Below are 12,395 nucleotides of genomic sequence, written 5' to 3'. Positions count from 1 at the left end.
TTCAATATGGACAACTAGAGACCGCGGGAGGGGCTGATTCCACGCATTCTTTGGCGCGTCAACATTGGAATTGTCATGATGTCCACAAGGTTATTACATTGTATTGCGATATGATTTGATTGCGAACAACAGTGCAATACGAGTTGCTGTCTTGTGAGAATGTCGTATTAATACCAGCCTGAAGAATGTCAGGATATTTCTTCCAGACTTGCGGTATACATATACATATATTGTAGTTCCGTTGCGCTTTTACAGACCCTTGACGAACTGTGATGAAACGAAACGCTCGTTGAGAAAGCGCTTGTTATTGAGATTTTTAAACGCATATTTTATGATCTTCGCGTTAATTTCATGATAAGTGCTGTGCTGTGCTGACTTAAACACAAAATAACGTCAAGGAATAAAAAAAAACACTTTGTCAAACATGATCAACTATTTGCGGTAGAAATTCCGACACTACATGCAATCACATTTTGTTGTTGATTGATTCTTTTCATCCATTGTTTCATCACAAGGCAAATTTCAAATATGCTTAGTTATGAATAAATAATCTCGAAGATAGTTTTGCAGGGCGAAACTAACGCAGTGCTACCTTATTTTGTTCACTAAAAACGCTCAGAAGGTATGCCACAATTCCACCAAAGTTACCGTGGATAGTCGAAGTTGTTCGTTGCGTAAACCGAGGTGTGAACTGGTTAGAAGTTGATTGGTTGTCTTTTCATGGTGATATTTGACACATCAGCTGGGCTGAGGGGAGGGGGTGTGGGTTTTGGGCATGTTGCGGGTGCAATTAGCAAAGTTATATTTTCTGCACTGTTTTATGTTTTTATCGTGAAATTTATTGCCGAAGGTCATTTCGAGATCGTTTAAATTCTTTATAATTGTACATAGAATATTTTTCATATTTTATATTGTCTGGGTTGCAAATACCGAAAATTTTCTTCGCTTGAACGCAGTTTACAGAAGAATAATGGTTTCATACCACGCCGAGGAGTCGGAACTTGAGAGTTCCTGTCTTAAAATCGAGAAAATGCCAAACGACAAAACGATATAGCATTTATTGGGCTCTCAAAAACAAGGTTGTCACGCTCGTGAACAATATGCTAATGTTTGCTATTTCCTGAGAGCGTCTGCATCATAGGCATAGCAGATTTTAAAGTAAACAATCCTCGACGTAGTTTCGTTTATTCTCATTGGTTTATCGTAATCAGAACGATCTGTGATTGGTCCAAGCTCACGGGTGAGGTCTATTATGGCGATACAAAGGCGTGTACACATAAGTTGGCAGTTGCAACGCTTTGATATAAGACGGCGCGTATCAAACAGGTTTCTTTGACTTAGTGCGTTTGTGTGATCTTTGCTTTATTGCTCGCGGTATTCGGTGTTGATAATGGCCACGGAAACTCAGGATATCGTGCTAAGCGAAGAAGAACCTAAGGAAGAGATTGTTGAGAGCGAAAAGAAAGTTGAATATAGCGTGAAATCCGAAGTTATCAGCACGGTTAAAACGCATGAGACTGTCACTCTCGTAACAGAAGTGCGTAGTGAATCAGAGACGGTGGAAAACCACGTGCAAGAATCAACTGTTGAGACGACGCAAGAAGTAATCGTCGTCGAAAATGGTAAAGAGGAGGAGAAGGAGGAAGAGCCAAAGGAAGAGGAATCTGCAAAACCTAGCGATAACGTTGAAAGTCCCGCGTCAGACGAACCGCAGCAGGCTGAAACAAACGTTGTGACTGAAGCAAATGTGGCGGCCGAGGCCGATGTCGTGGCTGATGAAACACCCGCTGCCGAAAGTAAAGCTGAAGCAAATGAACCTGTTGTTGAAGTAGAGGAAGAGCAGCCAAAAGTTATACTGCATCAACTGCCTCCTGTTAAAGAAATAGTTAGTCGTTCACCGCAGTGTCTTGCCCTCGAGACCTTCATTTTAATGTGTGAAATTCCTTACGCGAACGAGTACGAAGACAAGGCCCAAGACGTAACGAAAGAAAACAAGGGAAAAATACCTTATATTGTTTACAAGAAAGATAAAGTCGAGGGACTAAAGAACTGTATCGATTTCCTCATGAAAGAGTTTGCCGTTGAAACGGATAAACATCTCTCACCTCCTGATCTTGCGGTGGTGCACGCCTTCCGTACTATGATAGAAGAAAGCACGTATTGGAGTTTGATGTACTATCGCTGGGTTGACAACTATGGTGAATCCAAAAAGGTTTTCAGCAAGCTTCCTCCTGTTTTGAACGTTGTCAGTCCCAAAATGTTTCAAAATAAATGCAAGAAGTCGATCGAAAGTCATATGATAGGGCGCTACAACCGCGAAGAGCTGTATAACATTGCTGAACAAGACCTCTACGCCCTTTCGTATTTTCTCGGCGAAAAACCTTTTTTTCTTGGTGAACAGCCGTCCAGCTTTGACGCCATTGCATTTGGTTTACTAGCTAACTTCGAATATGGCGCCCTCGGATCCCCCCAGAATACTTTAATCCAAGAAAAGTTGGCAAATATACGGGAGTTTAACGAGCGTATGAAGACGAAATTTTGGAGCAATTGGGAAGATATTTGTGGCGACGAGAAATTACAAGAGAAGCCCAAGGCATCCCTCGTGAAACGTCTTAGTTTCCGAGGAAACAAGAAATCTAAGAAGCCTGCGAAGGAAGGTGAGAAATCAGAAACAACGAGTCCAAACAACGAGTCCAAAGACGAAGCGAATGGCGAAGAGGCAAAAGAAAACGGACAAGAGTCAAAAGAAAAAGACGAGGAGGCAAAAGAAAATGGCGATGCAGAAGAACCACCCAAAGAGAATGGTGAAACCGAGCCAACAGGAGAAGCAACGAGCGGAGAAGATAAGAAAGAAGACGGTGATCAGAAAGGTGAAATTAATGGTGAGACCGAACCTGCAAACGCCGACAAATCAGGAGGTGAGGAGAAGGAATAGACACTAGAATTGGCATCTCATGACATTGTAAAATGTGTGTGTGACTTAATTCCTGAATGACCACATAAGCAATTGCCGTTTTGCTGCTGTGTGGGAACTGTGCCCCCATATTAATAAACTTCATGGATATTTATATATTTGATTTTGAAGATGGTAAAATGTTGTGATATTCATTTCATAGATAACATAGTTAGGAATATATTATGAAATCAACATTAGATGTAATGAATTGGTAGAGTATATTCATTTTGCCTAATTTTACATGGCATTAAATATAGAAATTTGGCACTGTTTGGACGTCGATTATCATTATTACGCATTATCTGCTTTCGAGATGTAAACTTCAATGAATTCTAAATTCAAATATTCAAGTGAGAAATCAAAATGTCGTTTATTATTTACGAAAGACATGCAGAAACGTTGTCACGAGTGTTCGCATTTGTTATATGTTGACAATTGCGGGAGAACTCAGGGCGTGTTTCGTTAAATAATGACGCTTGATGTCTCTCGTGTCGCTTAAAATCCGGTTTATTGTGTCAATTTAGTGTTAACTAACCATGGGAATAACTTGCGGTGATGTGCAATATTTTCGTTGAGTTCGCGCTATTGACAAGCTCCTATTTACTTGTGTCAATTTTATTGAAGTTTTGTTGACATTCGGTTGAGTTGTAGTGTTAATTTTCCTGTGCTTCGAAACTTAATCATCCTGAAATATTTTAATACCCTTCTTTCGGTATTTACCAATTGACTTGAGGAATGTTTCGACGTATTTGGTTTCAGAAATGGGCAACTCTGAGTTCAAGAAATATTGATTATCGAAATAAAAAATGACGTTAGCGTTACGTATTTGTAATTAGGGTCGCGGGATGGCGTGCTAGATTATAATGCGCTAGTTGTGTCTACTTTATTGTATATTGAATGTATGAATGCCATTTGAATGACAATATATTGACGGAAATCAATAATTTTTTGCTGTCATACAGAATACAAATCTTGTACAGCTTGCCATTGTTGTAGTAGTGTTGTATTCCTGTAATGGGCTCTCAGCAAGCTTTTCTCTTGTCAAAGTCTGTAATTTTAACCACTCAGTCATTGTAACGATAGAATTTAGATAGTTCGTAATTGTCTCAAATTGGGATGCGCATGTAAGAGACCAATATGTTGGTCACATTTGTCACATATTTGTCTAGACCGAGAGATGCGCAAAAGCCTTAGACGCTTAAGTATTGATCAATTTTCATGGTCACTAAATAATTCAATGAAAGTAAATACGTAATTAGAAAGATGTTAGTAGTGAAGAATCTGCTCAGGTCTGTAAATTCTGCCGGACGATAATTTTTATTATTCTACGTCTGGAGTCTTGCACGGTCAGCATCAACTGTAGTATATCATTGTTATTATTGCTGGCCGCATTTCTCGTCTAAAGCGAGTGCAATAACAACAACAAATATGCGTGAAAAAATCTTGAGGTCCAGAGGTCACTATTGCACACGGCACGTGATTTTTGTGGTTTTCCGGTTCAAAACTTATTGTTTACATCTGCGCTGTTGCTGAGGAAACTGTTTTATTTCTCAGCACTCCTGCTATTTTTTTCTCTATCTATTCATGCCCCCATGCTATGTTATATATTACAATCCAATATAAGGTTTTTCAAAGTGTTTGTGATGCAAACTTTTATTGCCTCGCAGACATCGCTATTGCATCAAATTATCTAATATTTGTCTACTTTGCAGTTATTATCAACATTCTATTCATTACTGCCGTAATGCATAATTAATTACAAAGTTAAATATTTATAGTGAGTTAAACTGATACAATTCAAGTGAAGAAGCTATGCAATCAGGTAAAATTTAGCGCAATAAATACTTTTTAATAATTACCTGAAATTTAAAGTACATAATTGGAAATGAAAACAAATGCGCCTGCCGGAATTAATAAATATTTTAATCGAATCAGGGGGTACCTCCGATACCTCAAATGTTGGAGTATTATACGGACTTTACCACCCCGGGAAATTTACCCTACAACATGGCGAATGCACATGTAGAAAATACATCAGATTTGTTAGTGAAAAATCTTCCTCGACAGTTCACTGACAACGATAAAGAATCATTTTTGAAACACTTTGGAGCGAAACATGTTGTCTGCATGGCAAAGATTGGTAAAATGGTGAGAAACTAGCACTCTAGCAGCATGTATCTTTATATTTTTATAGTTTGGTTTTTAGCATTCCGTCAGATAAAAGAATTGTTAATTATAGTTGAGACTTGCAATTTTTTATTAAAATGAAATTCAGAATTGAACTTCTTATTCGAAAAAATTGACCTTATCTTTAACTCTAGCGCAATTCAGCTTATGCGACCTTTCCAGATTTCTCCTCTGCTAAACAGGTATTTTTAGTTTTTTAGTCAGGCATTGGGAACGAATGAATAATAATGCATGTATAAAATTGTTCCAGACTCAACAAATTATGTTTTTTTGTGAATAGGCTTTGGTACGATTGCATCAGCTGGAAGTCCTCAATCAAAGGCTTGTTGTTGAGTTTGCAAAGGTGCAACATAAAGAATCAGCTGCTAGGGAAAGATCCAGGTAGATCTGGCTTTCAAAAATCAAAATATTAGAGTTTGTGAATCTTTCATCAAACATGAAATATAAACAAATCCATTAATTGAAGGAAAACAAGATCTTTGCATTGAACTGTAAACAGATTTGTTTATTGAGAGCAGAAATTTTCGTACTGATTTTTAATGCTGCGCCATGGCAAAGTATATTTGGGTATTTTCTGTATCAATATGTTTTTCACTTTTGCAACTTGTTATGCCTATATACAAGGTTATCGCCAAAGCCAGATGCTGTTCTCGAGGATGAGAAAGCAAGTGAATCTGGTGACAAGGATTCAACATCAGGTGCCAATGATGAGGACAAGAATTGTGATGTTGTGAGCAAAAAACTGGGGTGAGTTTGAACGTTTGACATGTCTGTTCTACTAATCAGATGTGTGTAGTATTCTTTCAGAAAACATGTGTGCACCCAAAAAATTCAGAAACTTGTCTGCTCTACCAATCAGATGTTGGTCTTATTTTTTTCAAAAAAATATGTGTGCAAGTTCCGGATTTTTTTCTTATCTACCTTCGAAAAAAGTTCATCCATATGTGTGCATGAATTCATCCAACCATTGCTCTGTGCTCTTGAAAAAATTGCAATTTCATTTTTTCTTTTGTTTGGTGTTTCAATTTATAGGCTCAATTATCGCAGGAATCCTTATCTTTATTACCTGTATCCTCCACCAACACCTTCTATCATCACAAACATCGCAAACGCCCTCATCTGTTCTCCAAAGTTCTACACTCAGGTTCCTACGTATGACTTATGAAATATTGGTTTGTTGGCAATGTTTCCTGATTTCTGTGCCCTATTCACAGGTTTTGCATCTGATGAACAGGCTAAATCTTCCTGCACCTTTTGGCTTTCAAACGCCGACACCTCCTTTTGTAAGCTAAACGATGTTTTTTTGATCATTTGTCACGAAGGATTGTGCAAATTTGCGTGTCACTATGATGAAACGCAAATCAACGATGCGCTTCTTTGTAAAAGTTGAAATGCGTCCTCGCGACCGCAGATGGATTATGTGGCGTCGTCAGCTCGATAAGTGAGGCAGATTTTAGTTGTATACATGCTTTTGCGTATGAAGTTCTTTTAAAGTCAATTGTTTCTTAGGGATTAAAACATGAATATATATGAATACTGTCCCCCTCACTTATCGAGCTGACGACGCCACTGGATGCACTACGCGTCTTTGTGACTTCTCAATGAAAAAACCTTATGCGCTTTTTTGACGTCAATTCGTACCGTAAGAAATTAAAGATTTATGAAATCAGTAAATTATTATCGACATGTTACTCTGTAACTCTGTGCCACTATTTTCATTCCATATGTTAGATAAAATATTCTAGGAAATTTCCCCATATTTTTTAATGATGTTTTTATCACACCTCGTGCCGACTACCGACGCAAGAAGTTCGTCCTTTTCCAGCATGATCAACAACCCTCTTAGATGTACTTTGAATGTGAACCCCCTGACTGTAGAAAACGCATACGAGACACTCGAACTTATTCCATCTTGATAGCCAGGAGAAAGGGTTCCAGAGGAGCCACAGATCTCAAGTGAGGAATCAGAACTGGAGAGCGATTCAGAGAATAAACAGTTGAGCAAATATATTAGTCAAGATTGACAGCCTTGTTGTATGATTTCAATTGACTTTTTTCGCATCCTTCTCTTTATATCTTCTTTCACCAGGACCAATGCAACGCAGAAAAGACCTTCAACCGGAAGTAAACCCAAAGCAAAGCGACTTCGTGTTCAGGCTACCCAACTCATTCATCAGAATCAACCAAAACTTTCATCGAAACCAGTAACGGTCCAATCTGTTTTCGAACAAGCTGTGGGAAAGCCTCAGCAAAGTACCAACAAGATTGGTCAAAAGTTAGCCGAAACGATATCCGCCATATTCGACGCTGCTCCATCAAGACTCTCACTCGAAGATGAGCAGAAGAAAGGTTAGCAATGCTTTCATATCATTCAAATCACATGATCATCTCCTGGCCAATGAAATGGTTGGAATTTTTGTCAGGTTTCGGTGCAGGCGAGGGTTCGGGATTTGGAATTTTCGCTCCGCGAACGTACGAAGACGAAAAACGAAATGACAGTGAGGATGACTTTGGAAGTGAAGACAGCGATAATGGGGAATTTATCTCCCTTCATGAACTGAGAAAAAACAGAATTAGCCGAGAAGGTACGCAGTGTGTTCTGTCGCAACTCAAAATTTTCAACTTTTCTCATACAGATTGTTGAATAGCTACTTCCGTTCGACGTTTATAGAAATGAAATCGTTATCGGCGTTCAAGAACTACTCCTGTGGTGAAGTAACATGTCGTCTTTACGTGAAAAACATCGCAAAACAAGCCGACACCAAGGTAGTTATATATGTGAAACTACTGCGTACGGTTTTACTGACGTGTTGTGCTTAAAGAAACTTGTTTTGCAGGATCTTCGTCGTGTTTTTGGAAGATTTGTTGACCAGGAAAACGAAGACTGCAAATCAAGGTAATGCCTTATCATCGACGCTTAAATTGAAAGATAACTTCATTGCAATTGTATAACTTCTCGTAGTTTTGACGTTCGTCTGATGAAAGAAGGCCGAATGAAGGGGCAGGCGTTCGTGAGCTTTGCCGATGAAAAGTCGGCCGAGTTGGCGTTAAAGGAAACAAATTGTTATGTTCTGTTTGGTAAACCTCTTGTCGTGGTTAGTTTTTGTTTTTTTTTACTTTTCTATGGAGGAGAATTAAATCCGTGTATAATATCGATCTACTTGTTCTTTCAGCAATTCGCGCGGTCTGCCAAACCGAAAACATAAAGAGAAAAAAGAATTATTAGGTAAAACGCAGAAGAGTACTCTCGCATTTTGCGTGTTTGCCAGGAGATTTATTTTACTTGAAATATTTTCGCACAGTGCGAATAAATATAATGGCGTTAAGTGACCACAAACTATATAATACAACACTGTTTTCTTTACAAAATAACTGTATATAAATTCATTGTGTTTATCAAACGATACGATTACTGCATAATGTATAACGATCTATCTCATTAAGTGCTTTGACTTGACGTGTTTTACACGCATTCCCCTTCTTCTTGGCTCCTCTATTCAAAGGATCCGAAGTGGGAAAAAGCACATCGGGGCTTGCACAAGTTGGTTCGCTTTGCTTTTCCGCATCGTTTGATGACGTCATGTTTAAGACGTAATTACTCGATAATCCGAGGAGAATGATGCTGTTCAGCACTTTTAGTGACGTCAACCTAAAATAGCAAAAACCCAAGGTAGTTGGTGACGACACACGGTGTTTAGTCTCAAAATGGAAGATTTTCTATACCACAAATACAGTAAGATTAGCGATACAACGCCAAACTTTCCACTGAGTTTAATAGACTGACTCGTCACGCGGTACACCTGGAATTGAAAATGATGTGTTTTGTGTTTCAAGAAACGGTATTATGACAATGAAGCACATACCAAACATCCCAGAGGCAAGGGAATAAAACCGAGACGCCGCGATACCAAATCAAAATGTTCGGAAATAGCCTGGAAAAATATGCAAGAGATTATCGAAGGAAGTAACATTGAAAGCGACTTTAATTCAGGGTCTCGTACACTCTGTCCAATCAATCTACTCGTTGTTGCGTCCACGGCCAGCAGTTCTCTGTATTCTCTGTACACCTGGTGAAAGATAAAGATGTTGAATTTCGCCAGGTAAAAAAATCCTTCGAACAGTAAAGGTTGTTCGGTAAAAAGACGGATGGCGCTGTCGTGTTACCCTCACCTCGCTCGAGATGCAGTTGAACTTCGTGATGAAGGCGTGTTTAACCCAATCTACGAAGACTTCAGAGGAGAGTAACAATGTAGCGGACATAAGCAGCTCGTAAAAATGATCTGAAATGAACGATTTACGCGGTCAACGAAAGTCAACGCTCGAGGATTAGAAAGATCCTCATGTATCACCTATGTCCCACTGAAGTTCGTGCATGTTCCTGAGAATCACCAGCGAGACCAGGACGATGTAATAAAATCTTTCTCTGATATCTATGAACAAGAGGATCGTTATTACATCGTGAAAGAAACAAGCATCGCCTTCCTTGTGATGTACGCTTGATAGAGGCGACGAACATTATCGTAATAACGCACCTGCGCATGACATTTGAAAAAGATTATTCTTCTCAAATTTCTTGAAAACGCTTCCTTTCAATTCTACAAACTAGGAAAGCAAAAATGGTGAGTATTGAAATCCCAAGAAAAAAAGTCGCAAAGAAAAACATCGCAATGACGACAACGATTGTAGCTAACAAGAATCTTCGTCGTTGCACCTGATTTGACACCATCACGACCATCAGAACCTTGTTATGGGAATTAATTGCAACATTTAGAGTTATGGTTTGAAAGAGAACCAACACCGCGTGCAAAACTGAGATTTTTATCAAGGAAAGTTATAAAGTAAATGGTTTGAACCCGGGAGTATCCTTACATGTTTGTGGATGTAGATCGTCCAGGTTAATAGAGTCCTGAGAAGGACTGTTCATGTTGATGTTTACTGACGTTTTGACAACCTTAGCTGTAGTCATGACTCTGAAGACGATTACCGCTAAGGCTGTCGTACCATCACTGCATCTACAAACATTTGAGGATACTCCCTTGATAAAACCATTCACTTTAAGAAATGTTAGCATTGGGCTGTAAAGCGGGGGGGGGGGGTCAACAAATGCAGGTAAAAAGATACAGACATAGAGAGAGGCTAAGCCAAAATGAAGTAGGATCATAAGAATGCTCCTTTTTTCTGGTGCTTCAACTGCTGTCCAAAACAGAGCATCCAAAGTATCTTGACCAATGGAGGAGAAAAGTCTATCAGCAATCTTCATGAAAAACAAAATATTTTTAACACATAGAACATGATCATTGAGTGACCAGAATTGTTTTCAATACACTCAAATGATGTAGACTCACATCTAACATGTTATAGATAACATATAACTTGATGACTGATTGTCCACGAACAATATGATACAATATAGAAAGATCAAGGTTCTCCATCGCAGCACAGCACACAAAAAGAACAAGACCTAAACGAGGGAATCAATATTTCAAATGTCCAACAAAATGTTGTCTTTCTCAATTGGCTTTGATTAAATATTCCTACCACGTAGTAAGTCACAAATCTGATGTGATTCCAATATTGGTTGCCTGCAGTGGAGGGAAATAGAATTTACATCAGCAATTAACAGATTTAGCAAAATGAACTACTTTGGAAAGAAGCATTTCAAAATAATTGGGTTTCTATATTTGGTGACCAACTCTTGTAGTGTCTGTATTTGATAGAAAAATCCACAACTTTTTTTGTTCTCTATCAGTTTTTCGACTTTTTATATGTTTACTAAAACAGTTGTGTTACATGCCTCCACGACCTACACTCCCCACTAAAGATCCCCCCAACCTATACTCCCCCCTAAAGATCCCCCAACCTATACTGCCCCCTAAAGATCCCTCCAACCTATACTCCCCGAAGATCCCCAACCTATACCCCCTTAAAGATCCCCAACCTATACTCCCCCTAAATACCCCCAACCTCTCACATTTAATATTTGTAGCTTAATCTCAACTTGCCTTGTTCTGAGAAACTTTAAAGAAACAATGCCTGCAAGCAGCTGCAATACAGCTCCCAGGACACGTATGGGAAGATACGTGAAGACAAACAGGAAGCAATCCAAGCAAAGTAAGAAGCCGAACCACATTAGCTAGAAAAAGAAGATATTCTTTACTTACATGATACAATGTGTAAAATATGAGCAAGGCTACATTCACTTATCACTGGGAAGCACCTACCTTTTCTAATTCTCTTGGTGTTTTCATGAAGGTGTAAACCTTCTCTCTTTGCTCCAGGTATCTTCCTTCACGTTCTTCAAAGAGATGGCCTCTTGTCATTTCCATTTTTAAATATCGAAACAGTGAAAAATCTAAAGATCATATTTTTATGTAGTTTTAAAGATCATAATTGAGCTATTGCTGTAGCTCAGCAGTTGATAGGGACGCCATTTTGCAACTCATACTTACCCTTTTTGAAATTCTTGGGCAGTTGTTGAGGCATGTCTTCAGTTTCCTCATCTTCCTGTTCCTTATCTTCATTGCCAAGTGATCTAAATGTGCCCTTTTCTTCAGAACTGGGTTTCACTACTGCATCCTTGCCAGACTGAGGGTTTAATCTATCCTTAACGTTGTCATTGTCTTTATTGTGAGAAGGAAGATCATGCTCTCTAACTTGTGTCAATATTTTCTTCCTAATTCTAAGTCTTTTATTTTCACCATTCAACACTGGTCCATCAGTTTCATCATCAGACAATTTATCAAGGGAATTGTTCATTTTGTCATCATTTTTCGTCACGTGTTCGCCATACATCTCTTTTTCGAGAATTTCCGTTGTTGTCCTACCCGAATGCATTACGTCATGGGTGTCGGACTTCTCTGCCCTGTGTGTCCCAGTGAACTTGGAACGGTTCCCAGTTGCACGTGACGTTATCCGACCTCCATCTTCCATACTGTAATTTTCCAGATCTAAACATGAACTTCCCCCTTTTCTAACTACACCCCCACCGTCCAGCTGAACTGGGCAGCTCAGTGCTGGATGAATCACAAATTTACAATGGGGGGAATCCAAAAACCTCTAAGCCTTTTTGGATTCGCCGGATTTTATTGTCCACGAAAGTACGTTTGAGGAAGCTTTGCTTGTCATCTGATTCATCTTATTATTAATTTACCAGCAAAGTGTCATTTACAGTAGTAAAACACATATATTTGTATTTTCAATGAAATTGAGATACTAAAAATTTGCGACGTCCGGTTTGCTTATTTCATTCTAG

General features: G+C 38.9%; 3 protein-coding genes across 3 annotated transcripts; 2 read left to right on the top strand and 1 right to left on the bottom strand.

The window, feature by feature from the left end:
- The first annotated feature begins 1,255 nt into the window (after positions 1-1,255).
- LOC124444881 (failed axon connections homolog) lies at positions 1,256-3,223 on the top strand. The gene has a single exon (XM_046995549.1). It carries the CDS (start codon positions 1,391-1,393, stop codon positions 2,933-2,935), a length of 1,545 nt encoding a protein of 514 aa, XP_046851505.1. The 5' UTR covers positions 1,256-1,390; the 3' UTR covers positions 2,936-3,223.
- Positions 3,224-4,363: 1,140 nt separating this feature from the next.
- LOC124444882 (RNA-binding region-containing protein 3-like) lies at positions 4,364-8,567 on the top strand. Its single transcript, XM_046995550.1, has 13 exons — positions 4,364-5,104; positions 5,278-5,325; positions 5,424-5,524; positions 5,768-5,890; positions 6,176-6,287; positions 6,358-6,426; positions 7,063-7,139; positions 7,233-7,492; positions 7,567-7,728; positions 7,815-7,909; positions 7,981-8,039; positions 8,106-8,238; positions 8,317-8,567. Exons 1-13 carry the CDS (start codon positions 4,913-4,915, stop codon positions 8,347-8,349), a joined length of 1,464 nt encoding a protein of 487 aa, XP_046851506.1. The 5' UTR covers positions 4,364-4,912; the 3' UTR covers positions 8,350-8,567.
- On the bottom strand, positions 8,396-12,378 carry LOC124444880 (transmembrane anterior posterior transformation protein 1 homolog). The gene is made up of 14 exons (XM_046995548.1): positions 11,593-12,378; positions 11,365-11,495; positions 11,146-11,276; positions 10,682-10,725; positions 10,489-10,604; positions 10,265-10,397; positions 9,855-9,952; positions 9,676-9,745; positions 9,493-9,573; positions 9,314-9,423; positions 9,145-9,210; positions 9,007-9,075; positions 8,867-8,943; positions 8,396-8,792 (listed from the first exon to the last, which is right to left on the bottom strand). Exons 1-14 carry the CDS (start codon positions 12,071-12,073, stop codon positions 8,540-8,542), a joined length of 1,860 nt encoding a protein of 619 aa, XP_046851504.1. The 5' UTR covers positions 12,074-12,378; the 3' UTR covers positions 8,396-8,539.
- Positions 12,379-12,395: the final 17 nt, after the last annotated feature.

This window comes from Xenia sp. Carnegie-2017, unplaced genomic scaffold (genome assembly GCF_021976095.1).
Source record: "Xenia sp. Carnegie-2017 unplaced genomic scaffold, XeniaSp_v1 HiC_scaffold_21, whole genome shotgun sequence".
Classification (NCBI taxonomy): domain Eukaryota; kingdom Metazoa; phylum Cnidaria; class Anthozoa; order Malacalcyonacea; family Xeniidae; genus Xenia; species Xenia sp. Carnegie-2017.
Note: the sequence above shows the minus strand (reverse complement) of the source record. Positions and strands in the feature narration are given on the sequence as shown.